Source organism: Salmo trutta, chromosome 34, assembly GCF_901001165.1.
Source record: "Salmo trutta chromosome 34, fSalTru1.1, whole genome shotgun sequence".
Taxonomy (NCBI): Eukaryota; Metazoa; Chordata; class Actinopteri; order Salmoniformes; family Salmonidae; genus Salmo; species Salmo trutta.
The window spans coordinates 29,178,851-29,199,549 of NC_042990.1; the positions used below are offsets into that span (position 1 = coordinate 29,178,851).

The 20,699-nt window shown below is 41.9% G+C and overlaps 1 protein-coding gene across 3 annotated transcripts; it reads right to left on the reverse strand.

The window, feature by feature from the left end:
- Positions 1–383: 383 nt before the first annotated feature.
- On the reverse strand, positions 384–15,772 carry dazl (deleted in azoospermia-like). Of its 3 annotated transcripts, none has more exons than XR_003871706.1 (10): positions 14,832–15,771; positions 13,833–13,955; positions 13,357–13,448; positions 13,214–13,265; positions 13,035–13,101; positions 12,618–12,751; positions 8,790–8,870; positions 8,432–8,482; positions 8,068–8,174; positions 384–2,230 (listed from the first exon to the last, which is right to left on the reverse strand). XR_003871706.1 is itself a non-coding variant. In XM_029732509.1 (10 exons), the coding sequence occupies exons 1-9, from the start codon at positions 14,832–14,834 to the stop codon at positions 8,090–8,092; spliced, it is 648 nt and encodes a 215-aa protein (XP_029588369.1). In that variant the 5' UTR covers positions 14,835–15,772; the 3' UTR covers positions 384–2,230; positions 8,068–8,089. The 3 variants fall into 3 exon arrangements, 2 of the variants coding, with proteins under 2 accessions (XP_029588369.1, XP_029588370.1); XM_029732509.1 differs by having other exon boundaries at positions 8,068–8,134; positions 14,832–15,772; XM_029732510.1 differs by lacking the exon at positions 14,832–15,771 and adding an exon at positions 14,146–14,216 and having other exon boundaries at positions 8,068–8,134.
- Positions 15,773–20,699: the final 4,927 nt, after the last annotated feature.

Genomic DNA, 20,699 nt, shown 5'->3' on the forward strand with positions numbered 1-20,699 from the left:
AAAATGATAGTTCTTGTTGCAAAGCATTTTGCTAAGTGCACTAACAAAACCACCCCTGGTCACAAATTGTGTGGAATAGATCAAACAGCGTACCTTTCCCAAAGCTGACTTAAGTTAGGTCCAGCTTCATACTTCAATTTAGCTTTGACCACAAAGGGCATGTCTGCTCTTTGGATCACACTCTGGGTCTTGACCAACCAATTTCAGATGGCAACCAGTCCACAGTGAAGACAGGAGCACTTCTGTGCAACATTAGACAGAAAAATACTTCAGACAGTGTACTCATCTGGGAAATAAAGCTCCAAGGGTCATGGATTGAAACTGGGCTGATGGTATACAGTATAACAGTCAAGAAACAATTACAGCTTTCAGTAAAGTACAAGTGTGATTACTTAATTCAAATTTATTTGTATATATATATTTTTTTTAAACAAAATAAATCCAAACCTTAAATTGTCAACATGAACCCCTCAACAAGAACCCCTCAACAAGAACCCCTCAACAAGAACCCAACTTAAACCAGTACAGTGATCTAGAAAAGCTCTAACCATCACATTCCCATCAACATGATTAGATTCCTTTAAGATCAATGGCTAGGTTACATCCCAGACGTTATTCCATATATAGTGCACTACTTTCGACCGGAGAAGTGCCATTTTAAACAACCTTGGGTACCAAACAGCATGGGTCACAGCAGGAGAATTGACAAAGAAAACTAAACCAAGAGATCCATGACAAGGTACAACTATGCATGTCGAGGGTACATTTAGAAGAGGTTTTCCAGGGCAGGCAAAACCTTAGTCCATATACACCTGGGCAAAACGCTGGATGGTTACTGATGTGAAACCCCACCCATGACCCGATGTATCTAAATGTTGTTATCCCATTTAAATGCACCCAGTTAACTCATCGGCCTGAAACGTGATTACACTGAAGATGGTGTTAGTACATCAGGGTTATCATTAATGAAATCAAAATGACACCATCTCGAAAAAAAATAAAACTCTTATAAAACACACTGTGGTCAAAATCAGTGCAACAATTTCTCTCTCAATAAAGTGAACTTCAAACTGTAGTGATGGAACACATTGCTTTTAGTTATGTCCTTAATTTGAGTGAATTAAAACAGGTTTCCCGACACAGGCTGCATTATAAAGTAGTTTACCAACACCTTCAGGGGAAATTGACAGTGATTTTCCTCTTGGAAGAGGAAGAGCTGGAACAGTCCAAGTCAATTCCCCAAATGGCACCCTATATAATTCACTACTTTTGATCAGGGCCCTAGTCAAAAATAGTGCACTAAATATGGAACAGGGTGCCATTTGGGACGTAACCTAAGAAACATTGACCAGTGCCACAATAAAAGGATCCATAACTTTAGAAACAGCAACACTCGATATCAGTGCATCCCAATTCTAAATAAACAAAAATATTTTCAATAAACCCCTCATAACAGAAAAGCAGGCAGGCACTTGGAATTCAGTGATGGAAAATGAAATAAAATGGTGACTAAAGTAGCTTATGAAGACAGGAACAAAAAAAATAGTACCTGAAAAATGTGTTAGTGTTGTGCCCAATGCTGCCCTCATAATAATTCAACGCACTAGTTTATCTTAAATGGAAGGAGTATGGGGATGGAACGTGAATTAATAAAGGGAAAGTTAATCGATCTCACTATTCTAAAGATGAATTTACTGTATTACAAATCTATGTACAGAGAGGCCCCGCTAAAAGCTTAAACCCAAACAAACCGACATTAAAATAATTTCAACATAAATAGTACAAAATAAAATATAAATATGCACAGGTGAGCGTAAAAGTCTCTTTTTGGTTTGGGACAATCAAAAAACCCCATCAAAAACCACAAACTACAACAAAAAAGAAAAAAAAAGTGACACCACACGTTGCCTTATGAAAATGCTGAATCACCAAAATTACTTCCTCTCTTCCCTGCGTGACAGTGGTTGAGGTGGTTTAAAAGCGGTCCAAACCCCAGGACCGTGGTCCTAGCCAAGCCAATCATGGAGCACAGTCACAGTGACCACGCCCATCAGGTGCAAGTGTTGAGCCGCCACGGTCGGTGTGTTAAAATGGGTCTCAAAGCGAGCGAGGGAGGGATGTCAGGGAGAGAAAGCATCCTGGTAATGTATATTTTGAAAGTTTGTTGCTTCTAGCGCTCCAAAGGCCAGGATGTCATCTAGTCGCAGTGCAAACTGGCACACATCACCCCCTGTGGTGGACAGAAAACAGACAAGCATTCAGCCAACCATCAGCTAGGATTATTAGGGCTATTTCAATTCAATTTTTAGATTCCTCGTGTCCTCTCTCCTTTTCAAGACCCATTTGATGAGACGGTCTGAGGTCCCTCCCCTCTGACCGTCCAAGCCAATGGGTTGGGAAGTAGGCAATTCTTTCCTTTAGTTGTCAGACTGTGGACAGTTCTAGTATCTCAATTGGTCTTTCCCAATTCCTCGCATTCTCTCTCCTCAAATTGCATTCAGAATGACCTTGGGTCCATCTCCTCCAATACTGTTGAGAAAGAAGCGAGGAATCGCAGGAAGACAAATTGAGGACTGTCCACAGTCTGACAACGAGAGGAAAGAGGACAGAAGGTTCTTCAGGATGGACAGATTGTAGATTGTCATCATCCATAACAGACAGACAATGCTTCTTTAAAAAAAAAAAAATGCAGACAATTTACTTTGAGCATTCAAATCAGCACTTAACACCACAATCACTAAATACTAAAATCTTTGTGTGAAGAAATTGCTGTAGACTGGAGGTAGAGAACAGTTGAGAAGAGTTGTAAGAACAATGAAGATATGGTCAGTGTGGGGTCGGTGTGTGTATGGGCACCTGGTACAGCAGGGGGGGGGGGGTCAGTGTGTGTATGGGCACCTGGTACAGCAGGGGGGGGGGGGTCAGTTAGTGTATGGGCACCTGGTACAGCGGGGGGGGTCAGTGTGTGTATGGGCACCTGGTACAGCAGGGGGGGGGGTCAGTGTGTGTATGGGCACCTGGTACAGCAGGGGGGGTCAGTGTGTGTATGGGCACCTGGTACAGCGGGGGGGGGGGTCAGTGTGTGTATGGGCACTTGGTACAGCGGGGTGGGGGGGGGGGGGGGTTAGTGTGTATATATGGGCACTTGGTACAGCGGGGTGGGGGGGGGGGGTCAGTGTGTGTATGGGCACTTGGTACAGCGGGGTGGGGGTTAGTGTGTATATATGGGCACCTGGTACAGCGGGGGGGGGGGGGTCAGTGTGTGTATATGGGCACCTGGTACAGCGGGGGGGGGGGGGGGGGGGGGGGTCAGTGTGTGTATATGGGCACCTGGTACAGCGGGGGGGGGGGGGTCAGTGTGTGTATATGGGCACCTGGTACAGCGGGGGGGGGGGGTCAGTGTGTGTATATGGGCACCTGGTACAGCGGGAGGGGGGTCAGTGTGTGTATATGGGCACCTGGTACAGCGGGGGGGGGGGGGGGGTCAGTGTGTGTATGGGCACCTGGTACAGGGGGGGGGGTCAGTGTGTGTATGGGCACCTGGTACAGCGGGGGGGGGGGGGGGGGGGGGGTCAGTGTGTGTATGGGCACCTGGTACAGCGGGGGGGGGGGGGGGTCAGTGTGTGCTCACTTGGGCCGACCACATTTAGTCGAGTGGTCGATTATTTGGGCGATAGGCTGACCGAGATTTCTTTAGCCGAGCAGTCGCAATAATAAAATACAAAAATCATGGTGCCCAGGACACGTGTCTGATTGGCGCCTGTCTCGGTGGACTAATCCATTTCGGAGGCCGTGGGGATGGCACACTCCATCAACAAGACACGTATATGGTTATATTTGGTAAAAAATAAATGCTGCAACAGTAACAAATCTAATATTTTATAACAAATGCGCTTTCTCCTGCGTTGGATACGGTCGCTGTCCGCGGTTCTTGAAGAATTGTTTCTATATGCATATTAGCAAAGTTAACCAGCATATTGGGATTGAGAACAATGCGACGGAGGCAGCAGCAGCAAAGAAACAGCCCTTGACTTAGCCTTATTGTCTAAAAAAAATTAAGGAGAGGAAACCAACTTAATTAGGTCTATTATCAATAGCTCAACTTAAAATGTGCCTGGCTTTATAAATCATTCATACATCTACAGAAATAAAACCGATCTTGCTTCTGTTGCCTGTTTGAGTGTTTGAGCTTACTGATTCCATGAGCACCAAGCCTCATGCAACAACAAAATGCCGGATAAAGTAATTTCACAGATTTGTCTGTTTTTAAATCTTTGCTATGCTGTAATAAAAGGCTTGAAAAAAATAAGCAAAATCAGTTAGAATAGACTGATATTACTTATAATTTGTTGTTTACACTGTTCCAAACAGGCAGAAAAATGATATTGTAAAATAACAGCACCTGGTCACACACACAATATACATGCAGCTCTCGCGCATATAGCCTCGTTTATCGTGATGTCCTTATTATTAGGATCATAATAATAAGTCATGTTGTTATCATTAGTAGGCTTTGTATAACAGCCTTGTATAACCACCATCGAGCTGTAGGAGCACATCCTGTTCAGTCTTAATACCGTAACTTACTTAGGTCTAGATTTCAATATATAGGCTACTGTATCAATCAATCGTTCATGCCATCAGAGCATACGAGACATTCATGCTTTGAAATGTACCTAACCATAAACATCTTTCGCCTTAAAATCAATACACAGAAGTATATTTTTTTTAACCTGCATATTTAGTTAAAAGAAATTCATGTTAGCAGGCAATATTAACTAGGGAAATTGTGTCACTTCTCTTGCGTTCATTGCACGCAGTCAGAGTATATTAAACAGTTTGGGCCGCCTGGCTCGTTGTGAACTAATTTGCCAGAATTTTACATAATTATGACATAACATTGAAGGTTGTGCAATGTACAGGAATATTTAGACTTAGGGATGCCACCCGTTAGATAAAATACGGAACTGTTCCGTATTTCACCAAAAGAATAAACGTTTCGGTTTCGAAATAATAGTTTCCGGATTTGACCATATTAATGACCTAAGGCTCGTATCTGTGTGTTTATTATATTATAATAAAGCCTATGATTTGATAGAGCAGTCTGAGCGGTGTTAGGCAGCAGCAGGCTCGTAAGCATTCATTCAAACTTTACTGCGTTTGCCAGCAGCTCTTAGCAATTCTTGATCACAGCGCTGTTTATGGCTTCAAGCCTATCAACTCCTTAGATTAGGCTGGCAATACTAAAGTGCCTATTAGAACATCCAATAGTCAAAGGTATATGATATACAAATGGTATAGAGAGAAATAGTCGACGCGTCATAATTCCTATAATAACTGCAACCTAATATTTCTTTAGTGGGAATATTGAACCACCAGCTTTCATATGTTCTGAGCAAGGAACTTAAACGTTAGCTTTTTTACATGGCACATATTGCACTTTTACTTTCTTCTCCAACACTGCTTATGCATTATTTAACTTCTTAGGGCTAGGGGGCAGTATTTTCACGGCCGGATAAAAAACGTACCCGATTTAAACTGGTTACTACTCTTTTCCAGAAACGAGAATATGCATATAATTGGTAGATTTGGATAGAAAACACTCTAAAGTTTATAAAACTGTTTGAATGGTGTCTGTGAGTATAACAAAACTCATATGGCAGGCCAAAACCTGAGAAGATTCCATACAGGAAGTGCCCTCTCCGACCATTTCTTGTGCTTCTGTGGCATCTGTCGAAAATACAGCATCTCTGCTGTAACGTGACAATTTCTAAGGCTCCCATAGGCTCTCTGAAGGCGCCAGAAAGTGGAATGAGATCTCTGCTGTCTCTGGGCTAGGTACAGGAGCGCTGTTTGTGAGTGGTCAGGCTGGTGGCTCAGAGACAGGAGATGCGCGGCCCCGAGAAGTGGCCATGTTTTTCTTTCAGTCTTTGAACGAAAACAACGGTCGCCCGGTTGGAATATTATCGCTATTTTACGAGAAAAATAGCATAAAAATTGATTTTAAACAGCGTTTGACATGCTTCTAAGTAGGGTAATGGAATATTTAGATTTTTTTTGTCACGACATGCGTCCGCGCGTCACCCTTCGGATAGGGACCTGAACGCACAAACAAAACAGAGGATATTTGAACATAACTATGGATTATTTTTAACCAAAACAACATTTGTGGTTGAAGTAGAAGTCCTGGGAGTGCATTCTGACAAAGAACAGCAAAGGTAATCCAATTTTTCTACTAGTAATTCTGAGTTTACTGAGCCTCGATGTTGGCTAACTAAACAGACACTCGCCTTGATGGCCGAGCCATCTACTCAGAATATTGCAAAATGTGCTTTTGCCGAAAAGCTATTTTAAAATCTGACACCGCGATTGCATAAAGGATTTCTGTATCTATAATTCTTTAAATAATTGTTATGTATTTTGTAAACGTTTATCAAGAGTAATTTAGTAAATTCACCGGAAGTTTTCGGTGTGTATGCTAGTTCTGAACGTCACATGCTAATGTAAAAAGCTGTTTTTTTTATATAAATACGAACTTGATTGAACAAAACATGCATGTATTGTATAACATAATGTCCTAGGAGTGTCATCTGATGAAGATCATCAAAGGTTAGTGCTGCATTTAGCTGTGGTTTTGGTTTTTGTGACATATATGCTAGCTTGAAAAATGGCTGTGATTATTTCTGGCTGAGTACTCTCATAACATAATCTAATGTTTTGCTGTCGCTGTAAAGCCTTTTTGAAATCGGACAATGTGGTTGGATTAACGAGAGTCTTATCTTTCAAATGGTGTAAAATAGTCATATGTTTGAGAAATTGAAGTTATAGCATTTAAGGTTTTTGTATTTGCGCCACTCGATTCCACTGGCTGTTGACTAGGTGGGACGATTTCGTCCCACATACCCGAGAGAGGTTAAACCAAATTGAGCGCGTTTCATTATTTGAGACTATATTGATTTTATGTATTATATTAAGTTAAAATAGAAGTGTTCATTGTTCATTCAGTATTGTCGTAATTGTCATTATTTCTTATATATATATATATATATATATAAATAAAAAGGCTGATTAAATCGGTATCTGCTTTTTTTGGTCCTCCAATAAATTGGTGTTGAAAAATCAATCGGTCAACCTCCATCCTATACCCTCTATCTCCAGTAGTTTCCACAACTAAGTCAAACGTCTTCCACAGATCTGACTTCCCCTTTCCCCCAAGCAACCAGTAAACATTCGCCCATTTCCAGTTTATTTTTCACGTCCTCTGCGTCCATTTTGCTGTCACGTGTTACTGGGTTGGGAGTTTGTTATAGACAATTTATTGACGCGATTATGATGGGCCTGACCTATAGCCTATTTTTTAAAATATTAAACCCTTTAACAAGGCAAGTCAGTTTAGAACAAATTCTTATTTTACAATTACGGCCTACCCCGGCCAAATTCTCCCCTAACACGAACGACGCTGGGCCAATTGTGCACCGCCCTATGGGACTCCCAATCATGGACGGTTTTAATACAGCCCGATTTCGAACCAGGGTCTGTAGTGACGACTCTAGCAATGAGATGCAGTGCCTTAGACCGCTGTGCCACTCGGGAGCCCTATTGGTCACATGCATGCGATGCTTACATGTAAAGAGAGCAAGGGTGGAGGGAATGTTTTTTCTAAACAAATGAGGGATTTCAGTAACAGAACTTTTCAGTCAGAAACAAGAAGCTAAATGGCTGAAATGATGTAGCAGCTTCAGCACGGACAGCACAATAAACACTTCCTGTGGTGCCTTTTCTCTGCAGTAGGGAGGAGACAACGTGCACCAGTCACACAGGCCCCCTTTTTTTTAACAGTGTGACCATCGGGCTCTGAGTAATTTGTGTCTTAATTATTTAATAAAACCATGTGCTTAAAGCTTCAGTCAATCTGAACCATATGCAGTTGGTTTTATTCAAAATGGAAAAATAAGTTAAAAAAAGACCAATCGATTGATCAAAAGAACAGGACAACTCAGTCGACCAAGATTTTCTTTTGTCGGGGACAACCCTAGCGGGAGGGTCAGGGTGTGTGTATGCGCTCACCTGGTACAGGAGGGTCAGTGGGCTACAGCAGAGTCAGCAGAGTCTGGACTCCACAGTCCACAAAGTTCTGGAAACGGGGCACCACATCACATCAAATAATGAGCCGGCTGAAACAACCACAGTGAACCTTAACACAGGAGCTATTACTGCAAAAACACCCTTGGAGAAAATCAGTCATCCTTAGCCTACACATGAATTACTGATACAGACTGTACTGTTTGTGCGCTCAAAGGACTCACACCAACACTGCCACCCAGTGGCCATTACTTGACCAGCCGACAATACAGACGGTACAAACATTAGAATCAGTTCAAATAAAATGACATATCTGGTCATGCATTCTTAACAGTAACTAAAAAGATACCTGGTTGACAAGCCGTGTCCTCTGCTCCCCGGTCCAGTGTGGTGAGGCGTACTGGGAGAGGAGAAAGCAGTCGGTCAAAGGTCAGACATACAGGAACACATAAGCATCCTTTTATTCCTCCACTGGGAATATGGAGGATGTGGAGCAGGTGGGACAGTATCATGCTATGGTACAGTATGTCAGATGTATGTGGGTGGTCTATGCATCTAGCATTTCACGCATGTATATTAGTTTAGTATATTATATTGTTGATGCTCAATGTGTCATGTTGTATTGCACGTTTCCTACAGGGGTCAATAGTTGTTTTACTAATACGTTCTCTGCCTGTGTGTGTGTGTGTGTGTGTGTGTGTGTTTACCTGGTACGCGTAGGCGGTTTGTGAGTAGCTCATGGGCATCTGTGGCATCATGACTCCTTGAAGGCCATTATACGAGTAAGGCTGAGAAAAGAGGGGAAAAAATTAATATATATATATATATATACACACACACACACACGTAGTCTCTTCCCTCAGTGTAAGATTTAAGATGGTCAACTGTCAATCGGATGTAATTTCAGGAGCACTTGTGTAGTTTTCTTGGGCATGTTTAGCAGAGCACAGCGTTGTAGAATGTTATGTAGAAAAAAAACATGGGGGGGGGGGGGGGGTCAAAGTAAATAGTCCTGTGGAGATTTTATTAAATGGTTCAGCAGATCTTACGGCTTGGGGGTAGAAGCTGTTGAGGAGCCATTTGGTGCTAGACTTGGCGCTCCGGTACCGCTTGCCATGCGGTAGCAGAGAAAACAGTCTATAACTTGGGTGACTGGAGTCTCTGACAATTTTAAGGGCTTCCCTCTGATACCGCCTGTTATATACAGTTGAAGTCAGAAGTTTACATACACTTAGGTTCGCGTCATTAAAACTCGTTTTTCAACCACTCCACAAACTTCTTGTTAACAAACTATAGTTTTGGCAAGTTGGTTAGGACATTTACTTTGTGCATGACAACTCATTTTTCCAACAATTGTTAACAGACAGATTACTTCACTGTATCACAATTCCAGTGGGTCAGAAGTTTACATACACGAAGTTGACTGTGCCTTTAAACAGCTTGGAAAAATCCAGAAAATTATGTCAAGGCTTTAGAAGCTTCTGATAGGCTAATTGAGATCATTTGTGTCAATTGGAGGTGTACCTGTGGATGTATTTCAAGGCCTACCTTCAAACTTAGTGCCTCTTTGCTTGACATCATGGGAAAATCAAAAGAAATCAGCCAAGACCCCAGAAAAGAAATTGTAGACCACAAGTCTGGTTCATCCTTGGGAGCAATTTCTAAACGCCTGAAGGTACCATGTTCATCTGTAGAAACAATAGTATGCAAGTATAAACACCATGGGACCACGCAGCCATCATACCGCTCAGGAAGGGGACGCGTTCTGTCTCCTAGAGATGAACGTTCTTTGGTGCGAAATGTGCAAATCAATCCCAGAACAGCAAAGGACCTTGTGAAGATGCTGGAGGAAACAGGTACAAAAGTATCTATATCCACAGTAAAATGAGTCCTATATCGACATAACCTGAAAGGCCACTCAGCAAGGAAGAAGCCACTGCTCCAAAACCACCATAAAAAAGCCAGACTACGGTTTGCAACTGCACATGGGGACAAAGATCGTACTTTTGGAAGAAATGTCCTCTGGTCTGATTAAACAAAAATAGAACTGTTTGGCCATAATGACCATCGTTATGTTTGGAGGAAAAAGGGGGAGGCTTGCAAGCCGAAGAACACCATCCCAACCGTGATGCACGGGGGTGGCAGCATCATGAGAGACTGGTGCACTTCAAAATAGATGGCATCATGAGGGAGGAAAATTATGTGGATATATTGAGGCAACATCTCAAGACATCAGTCAGGAAGTTAAAGCTTGGTCGCAAATGGGTCTTCCAAATGTACAATGACCCCATGCATACTTCCAAAGTTGTGTTAAAATGGCTTAAGGACAACAAAGTAAAGGTATTGGAGTGGCCATCACAAAGCCCTGACCACAATCCTATAGAACATTTGTAGGCAGAACTGAAAAAGCGTGTGCGAGCAAGGAGGCCTACAAGCCTGACTCAGTTACACCAGCTCTGTCAGGAGGAATGGGCCAAAATTCACCCAACTTATTGTGGGAAGCTTGTGGAAGGCTACCCAAAACATTTGACCCAAGTTAAACAATTCAAAGGCAATGCTACCAAACACTAATTGAGTGCATGTAAACTTCAGACCCACTGGGAATGTGATGAAAGAAATAAAAGCTGAAATAAATGACTATTATTCTGACATTTCACGTTCTTAAAATAAAATTGGTGATCCTAACTGACCTAAGACAGGGAATGTCAGGAATTGTGAAAAACTGAGTAAATTATTTGGCTAAGGTGTATGTAAACTTCCGACTTCAACTGTAGGTCCTGGATGGCAGGAAGCTTGGCCCCAGTGATGAACTGGGCCGTACACACTACCCTCTGTAGCGCCTTACGGTCAGATCCCGAGCAGTTGCCATACCAGGCAGTGAAGCAACCGGTCAGGATGCTCTTGATGGTGCAGCTGTAGAACCTTTTGAGGATCTGGGGACCCATGCAAAATCTTTTCAGTCTCCTGAATGGGAAAACGTTTTGTCCTGTCTTCGTATGTTTGGACCATGATAGTTCGTTGTGTATGTGGACGCCAAGAAACTTGAAACTCTTGACCCGCTCCACTACAGCCTCGATGTTAATGGGGGCCTGTTCGGCCCGCCTTTTGAGGGAGAGATTGGTGTCCTGGCACCACACCGCCAGTTTTCTGACCTCCCTATAGGCCGTCTCGTCATTGTCGGTGTTGTCAGCAAACTTAATGATGGTGTTGGAGTCGTGTTTGGCCACGCAGTCGTGGGTGAACAGAGAGTACAGGAGGGGACTAAGTACACACCCGAGGGGCCCCAGTGTTGAGGACCAGCGTGGCAGACGTGTTGTGGCCTGTCAGGAAGTCCAGGATCCAGCTGCTGAGGGAGGTGTTTAGTCCCAGAGTTCTTAGCTTAGTTGGCACTATGGTGTTGAATGCTGAGCTGTAGTCAATGAACAGCATTCTCACATAGGTGTTCCTTTTGTCCAGGTAGGAAAGGACAGTGTGGAGTGAGATTACGTCATCTGTGGATCTGTTGGGGTGGTATGCGAATTGGAGTGGGTCTAGGGTATCCGGGAGGATGCTGTTGATGTGATCCATGACCAGCCTTTCATAGCACTTCATGGCTACCGACGTGAATGCTACGGGGCGGTAATCATTTAGGCAGGTTACCTTCGCTTCCTTGGGCACAGGGACTATGGTGGTCTGCTTGAAACATGTAGGTATTACAGACTCGGTCAAGGAGAGGTTGAAAATGTCAGTGAAGACACTTGACAGTTGGGCCGCGCATGCCTTGGGTACACATCCTGGTAATCCACCTGGCCCAGCAGCTTTCTTAATGTTGACCTGTTTAAAGGTCTTGTTCACGTCGGCTATCGAGAGCGTTATCACAGTCATCCAGAACAGCTGGTGCTCTCGTGCATGCTTCAGTGTTGCTTGCCTCGAAGCGATCATAGAAGGTATTTTGCTCGTCTGGTAGGCTCGCGTCACTGGGCAGCTCGTGTGTGGATTTCCCTTTGTAGTCCGTAATAGTTTTCAAGCCCTGCCACATCCGACAAGCGTCAGAGCCGGTGTAGTAGGATTCAATCTTAATCCTGTATTGACGCTTTGCTTGTTTGATGGTTCGTCTGAGGGCATAGCGGGATTTCTTAAAAGCGTCCGGATTAGTCTCCCACTCCTTGAAAGCGGCAGTTTTAGCCTTTAGCTCAATGCAGATGTTGCCTGTAATCCATGGCTTCTGGTTGTGATATGTACGTTTGGACTCGTTAAAGGAAAACGTTTCTTCGAGTCCAAGGTGAGTAATCACTGTTCTGATGTCCAGAAGTTATTTCCGGTCATAAGAGACCACAGCAGCAACATTATGTACAAAATAAGTTACACAAAACAACAAAATAGCACAATTGGTTAGAAGAATGTAAAACATTAGTGCCAAAGAACATGGCCATCTTGCAACAGTGTCTGTGTTCTTAAAGGCACCCTGGGACCTGGTCAAAAGTAGTGTACTATATAGGGAATAAGGTGTCATTTGGGACCCAGCCAGTGGCTTTGGGGTGATGACAGGGCCTTACCTGGATGTAGGGATTGCCCCCGTTGAGTACAGGTGAGGGCTGAGCCACGCCCACAGGAGAGCAGCAGGTGCAGTAGATGTACTGGGAGGGGCTCATCCAGGGGACCTGACCAACCAGGTGAGACGGCATGGAACCTGGGTGGGGCAAACAAATAAACAGAATGCCAGATCTCACAATGCCTAGATGTGGTCAGCTAACCACATCATTTGATGTAGGAATTTTGATGTCTGACTGCAGTCGATGACCTGGCATGCCACCATTGGTTGATGCTATGCAACATCTGCAATGTAGTTGACCTGGAACACGTTTAGCCACAACCCAGACTTCAGCAGTGGCAATAGAGTACAAAAGACAAGGTCAAATAGCTACTACAAACACACAGATTAACAAAATGAACACAAGTGAAGCAACACTCACGTGAGCTCCTTTCCTTCATGATTGCTGGACCCAGCTTCAGTTTCCGCCCTTTAAAACTGATCTGTTGCTGCAGAGTAAACACAGTGAAGACGAAACACATTCGTTTGTGATTAGAATGAAGGCAAAGTTTAAGACTTGACTCCATTTAAGATGCATTATGTTAAATAAATGGTGCTTACTTCAACGATGGTTTCGATGTCGACATCTTCATTGAAGTAAACAAATCCATATCTACACAAAGAACGACATTGTTCCATATAAGGCAAGGTTTATTTGGATGGACACAATAGCCTTGACTAAAGCCTACTAATTTGGGACTCACCCTTTGCAGATGCCTCCGCGATAAGTGATGATTTTCACTTCCTTTACCGCGCCAAATCTCGCAAAGAAGTCCCGGATTTCATTCTCATCCACCTAAAAAAAGGGCAATATGAGCAAGTTAGATGTTGACTTTATTGTATCCATTAGGGAATTATTTTTGGTTTAAGATCAGTTTAATTCCAGTGAGCAGGCCAAATGAACAGAGACTAGCCCAGTGAAACATTCCCACCCCCTCCAAAGCACACTTAATCACACTTAAGTTTATTTTTCACTTGCACAGGATACAGCAGGTGTCAACGGTACAGTGAAATGCTTACTTGCAAGCTCAGTGGAGGGGTCAAAATCAACATAGAAAAAAATAATTTTAAATAATCAATATAAAAAAAGTAAATAAAAGTACCCATTTAAAAAATAAATCGAAATTGGAAATGCCAGCAGAAAGAACAAGAATATACACTATAGCAGTTAGTTATTCACCTTCATGTCGATTCCTCCAACAAAAAGTGTGTTTGGTGTCATTCTACCTTCAGGTAAAACATAACCATTTGACAGCTTCAGATTTAGGGATGTCTGAAATCCATCTCTCTGTTTCTGAATATCCTGGAATAAAGAGAATAAAGTAAATATTTAATTGGTCACTAGTTCATTTGCCTGGCACTTTTCTATAAGCAACAACAGCCTGCTGAAGAAGTTGGCAGAAAGATATCAGCCAAATACTGTAGGCATCCATTGTGGCCAGTACCAGAGTAGGCGTCAATCATCATCAGATAGATAACTTTAATCTACTGACCTAGTTAGCTAGTTAAATCACAGATGAAAGGCGTTAGCTAGCTAATATCCTGGGTGAGCTCAATCACTCGAATAGAATTTCAAAAAGGCAAGCGGGAAATCGTTGACAATCATGAGCACAATCCACTTATATTTCAGCAATCAGGATATTGTCATTGTTCCCGGCTAGGTAGCTAGTTCCCAACCACTTAATAATAGAAAAACTGATTAGTTCTAACAAATATATTAATCTGTGTTAACTATAACTTCGACATATCAACGAGCTGCCTAGACAGCGTATGAACGCTTATATTTTAGTGCAAGGGCCTTGGCTAGCTAGACTAGGAAGCACGAGATAACCACCATCACCTGCAGCTAGCCATGTCAACTACCTAGCTATAAACATGCTTAACCTTGTAATAAACTGGCATATCAGCTGGTTTAATCAAGCATGCTAGTTAGTCTTTTAGATAATGACCTAGAAATGTTACTTGTAGCTTGCAAGTGCGCTAACGTCAGGGAACTTTAGCTCGCTTGTGCGAGAAATTGGACAGAGAAAAAATATCACAGTTCGCCAACATTATCTGCGTCTCAGCAAACTGTTCACTAGACGTAGTAGAGGCCGGGCAATTCATTCATTAGTTCACTAACATATATACATATTTTGGTTGGATCATTGCCAAATCACAAATTTAGCTAGATACTTACCATTTCTAAAACCGTTAAAACAGAATAAATTAAACACACTGCCGCGCAAACTTTCCCCGCTTCAAGTGCACGAAAAAAAAAGTTGAAACTAATGACTGTCAAAACGTCACGCCCAACGCGCTGACTGAACCTAATTGGGATGTTTCAAAAAGTAGACAAGGGGTGTTTTTCCGAATGTTTTTCTGATCTATAATGGTTTTTACGGGTCATTTAGTTACAACTTCGCTAAAAACAGTAGGCTATTTAAAAAAAAAAATAGTACAATATTTAGTGGTATACACTTTTCTTGATAAATAAAGACGTCTGATATCGAGAACCTAGTTTTCAACCAACCTCCCAAATGTGAATCAATGGTGTGATACAAAAATGGGAAGTGTTTCTGTTATGAGATGCGATATGAGGTAAGTTTCACAAAGATCAAGAATGTCGCTGTTTAAAATGTGTGGAAAGTAAAAGTATATGTATCCATCCAGCTACAGCTTCATTATAAAAAAAATCACAATATGACAGAAATGGCAATCAAGTCCATATTTGACTAAATATAAATCAGAGTCAGATGATGATAAATCGAGCTGCCACATATTGGTATTGCTCATGTATAGCAAGTAGAGTGCCATGCAGAGAAGGGTCTGACCGCAGCATTTGCGTTTGGTGAATTAAGGGTCTTCTCATGGGGGTAAGCTATCTCTCTGCCTTCTCGCTGCCATACTCCTGATCACTACCAGATGGTGCTATTTACCTACCAGCCTTTGTTAATTACCCTCAGCTTCAGGTAGTTGACCCAGATATGTATCATCCCTCTAATGCAGGATTCAGGTCAGGGTTGTAGGTAGAGTAATCTGATCCTAGAGCTGTTGTTAGGTTAAACTTATATTTAAAGTATCATACATGCATGACCCCAGTGGGAATGTTATGGAATTATAACACCAACATTACAACAAATAAATGATTATAATAATTGTAATTTTTGTAATTATTTTCAGTGTGGTGGGGGGAGGGTTACAGATACAATATACAAATTAACATAATTTCATATTCAGTTAATTCAGTTTCCATTTATTATTTTCCATTTGTTATTTTCCACATATCTGTACCTGTAAACTATTTTTGGAAGGTACCGTACATAAATACACTGAACAAAAATAAAAACGCAACATGTAAAGTGTTGGTCCCATGTTTCATGAGCTGAAATAAAAGATCCCAGAAATGTTCCATACGCACAGAAAACATATTTCTCTCAAATGTTGTGCACAAATTTGTTTACATCCCTGTTAGTGAACATTTCTCATTTGCCAAGATAAACCATCCACCTAACAGGTGTGGTATATCAAGAAGCTGATTAAACAGCATTATCATTACACAGGTACACCTTGTGCTTGGGACAATAAAAGGCCACTCTAAAATGTGAAGTTTTGTCACACAACACAGAATCACAGATGTCTCAAGTCTTGAGGGAGCGTGCAATTGAATTTCCATAGGATGTAATGTTCTGAAACAAAGCTGAAAATGTGCCAGTTCTTCCATGGCCTGCATACTCACCAGACATGTCACCCAATGAGCATGTGTGGGATGCTCTTGATCGACGTGTACGACAGCGTGTTCCAGTTCCTGCCAATATCCAGCAACTTCGCACAGCTATTGAAAACGAGTGGGACAACATTCCACAGGACACAATCAACAGCCTGATGAACTCTATCAAATCAAATGTTATTTGTCACATGCCCGAATTCAACAGGTGTAGACCTTACAGTGAAATGCTTACTTACAAGCCCTTAACCAAATCAAATCAAATCAAATCAAATTTATTTATATAGCCCTTCGTACATCAGCTGAAATCTCAAAGTGCTGTACAGAAACCCAGCCTAAAACCCCAAACAGCAAGCAATGCATGTGAAAGAAGCACGGTGGCTGGGAAAAACTCCCTAGGAAAAACTCCTGAGAAAGGCCAAAAACCTAGGAAGAAAACCAACAATGCAGTTTTAAGAAAATACCTTAAAAAAGTTACAAATAAAAGTAACAAATAATTAATGTGCAGCGGTAAAATAATAATAGCGAGGCTATATACAGGTGGTACCGGTACAGAGTCAATGTGCAGGGGCACCGGTTAGTCGAGGTAATTAAGGTAATATGTACATGTAGGTAGACTTATTAAAGTAACTATGCATAGATAATAACAGAGAGTAGCAGCACCGTAGAAAAAGGAGGGGGGGGGGGGGCAATGCAAATAGTCTGGGTAGCCATTTGATTAGATGTTCAGGAGTCTTATGGCTTGGGGGTAGAAGCTGTTTAGAAGCCTCTTGCACATACAGTGGGGGAAAAAAGTATTTGATCCCCTGCTGATTTTGTAAATTTGCCCACTTCCCTGTGGCTCAGTTGGTAGAGCATGGCGTTTGCAACACCAGGGTTGTGGGTTCGATTCCCACGGGGGGCCAGTACGAATTATTATTATTTTTTTTTATGAAAAAAATGTATGAAATGAAATGTATGTATTCACTACTGTAAGTCGCTCTGGATAAGAGCGTCTGCTAAATGACTAAAATGTAAAATGATCAGTCTATAATTTTAATGGTAGGTTTATTTGAACAGTGAGAGACAGAATAACAACAAAAAAATCCAGAAAAACGCATGTCAAAAATGTTATAAATTGATTTGCATTTTAATGAGGGAAATAAGTATTTGACCCCTCTGCAAAACATGACTTAGTACTTGGTGGCAAAACCCTTGTTGGCAATCACAGAGGTCAGACGTTTCTTGTAGTTAGCCACCAGGTTTGCACACATCTCAGGAGGGATTTTGTCCCACTCCTTTTTGCAGATCTTCTCCAAGTCATTAAGGTTTCGAGGCTGATGTTTGACAACTCGAACCTTCAGCTCCCTCCACAGATTTTCTATGGGATTAAGGTCTGGAGACTGGCTAGGCCACTCCAGGACCTTAATGTGCTTCTTCTTGAGCCACTCCTTTGTTGCCTTGGCCGTGTGTTTTGGGTCATTGTCATGCTGGAATACCCATCCACGACCCATTTTCAATGCCCTGGCTTTGGGAAGGAGGTTCTCACCCAAGATTTGACAGTACATGGCCCCGTCCATCATCCCTTTGATGCAGTGAAGTTGTCCTGTCCCCTTAGCAGAAAAACACCCCCAAAGCATAATGTTTCCACCTCAATGTTTGAAGGTGGAGATGGTGTTCTTGGGGTCATAGGCAGCATTCCTCCTCCTCCAAACACGGCGAGTTGAGTTGATGCCAAAGAGCTCCATTTTGGTCTCATCTGACCACAACACTTTCACCAGTTCCTCTGAATCATTTAGATGTTCATTGGCAAACTTCAGATGGGCATGTATATGTATTCTTGAGCAGGGGGACCTTGCGGGCGCTGCAGGATTTCAGTCCTTCACGGCGTAGTGTGTTACCAATTGTTTTCTTGGTGACTATGGTCCCAGCTGCCTTGAGATCATTGACAAGATCCTCCCGTGTAGTTCTGGGCTGATTCCTCACCGTTCTCATGATCATTGCAACCCCACGAGGTGAGATCTTGCATGGCCGAGTGATATTGACAGTTCTTTTGTGTTTCTTCCATTTGCGAATAATCGCACCAAATGTTGTCACCTTCTCACCAAGCTGCTTGGCGATGGTCTTGTAGCCCATTCCAGCCTTGTGTAGGTCTACAATCTTGTCCCTGACATCCTTGGAGAGCTCTTTGGTCTTGGCCATGGTGGAGAGTTTGGAATCTGATAGATTGATTGCTTCTGTGGTCAGGTGTCTTTTTTACAGGTAACAAGCTGCGGTTAGGAGCACTCCCTTTAAGAGTGTGCTCCTAATCTCAGCTCGTTACCTGTATAAAAGACACCTGGGAGCCAGAAATCTTTCTGATTGAGAGTGGGTCAAATACTTATTTCCCTCATTAAAATGCAAATCAATTTATAACATTTTTGACATGCATTTTTTAAAAATATGTTTTTGTTATTCTGTCTCTCATTGTTCAAATAAACCTACCATTAAAATGATAGACTGATCCTTTCTTTATCAGTGGGCAAACGTACAAAATCAGCAGGGGATCAAATACTTTTTTCCCCCACTGTAGATTTGGCGCTCCTGTACCGCTTGCCGTGCAGTAGCAGAGAAAACAGGCCACAATCAACAGCCTGATTAACTCTATGGCTCTCGCTGTATGAGGCAAATGGTGGTCACACCAGATACTGACTGGTTTTCTGATCCACACCCCTACATTTTTTTTAAAGGTATCTGTAACCAACAGATGCATATCTGTTTTCCCAGTCATGTGAAATCCATAGATTAGGACATTTTTCATTTATTTCAATTGACTGATTTCCATATATGAACTGTTGCGTTTATAGTTTTGTTCGGTATACAAAGTACTGATCATTTTGATCATTACAGAGCTAAAAAGTTATAATAAATTTAGTTCATTAGTATTTGGTAGCATTACCATTAAATTGTTTAACTTGGGTCAAACATTTCGGGTAGCCTTCCACAAGCTTCCCACAATAAGTTGGGTGAATTTTGGCCCATTCCTCCTGACAGAGCTGGTGTAACTGAGTCAGGTTTGTAGGCCTCCTTGCTCGCACATGCTTTTTCAGTTCTGCCCACAAATTTTCTATAGGATTGACGTCAGGGCTTTGTAATGGTCCCTCCAATACCTTGACTTCAAGTTATGTCGATATAGGACTCGTTTTACTGTGGATATAGATACTTTGGACCTGTTTCCTCCAGCATCTTCACAAGGTCCGTTGCTGTTGTTCTGGGATTGATTTGCACTTTTCGCACCAAAGTACCTTCATCTCTAGGAGACAGAACGCGTCTCCTTCCTGAGCGAATTGACAGCTGCGTGGTCGTACTATTGTTTGTACAGATGAATGTGGTAATTAAAGGCGTTTGGAAATTGCTCCCAAGGATGAACCAGACTTGTGGAGGTCTACAATCTGAGGTCTTGGCTGGTTTCTTTTGATTTTCCCATGATGCCAAGCAAAGAGGCACTGAGTTTGAAGGTAGGCCTTGAAATACATCCACAGGTACACCTCCGATTGACTCAAATGATGTCAATTAGCCTATCAGAAGCTTCTAAAGCCATGACATCATGTAAACCATGACATCATGTAAACTTCTGACCCACTGGAATTGTGATACAGTGAATTATAAGTGAAATCATCTGTCTGTAAACAATTGTTGGAAAAATTACTTGTGTCATGCACAAAGTAGATGTCCTAACAAAACTATAGTTTGTTAACAAGAAATTTGTGGAGTGGTTTTAAAATTAGTTTTAATGACTCCAACCTAAGTGTATGTAAACTTCTGACTTCAACTGTATATGTATTTGTTGGCTTTAGCTGAGATTATTCTTTACAAAGTATACTTGTCCAGGCCTGAAATGTTCCTTGACTAGCACCATTCATTCTCTCTGTCAATAGTTCTAAGTTTATAACTTCTAATTGTAACTGTATCCACTGGTTAAATGGGAGTGAGGTGATGCCATCGAAGAGCCAATATCTTTTTTTTGTGGCAGTGCTGCCTGCCAGCAGTAATCGTCTCTGATTGATTGAGAGATTCAAGGAGCTATCACCGTTAAGTAATATAAGAGATGCAATGCATTGAATATTTACATTCATGCACTTTGAAATAAATGTTTTAACTTTGTTCCAGAAGCATCATCTGCAGGGCACTTACACATCATAAGGAATGTGCCTACCTGATTTAGGGGACACAATGAACAGGAGTTGGGGCCAGTTTAATAAAACATAAATCAATTGTTGGTAAATACAGTCTGTGAACAAACTTAAAATGTATAAATTGATGATTTGGATGCCAATGTCATATTTTTCTATATTCTGTTCACGTTAAAGGATTGTTCAGATT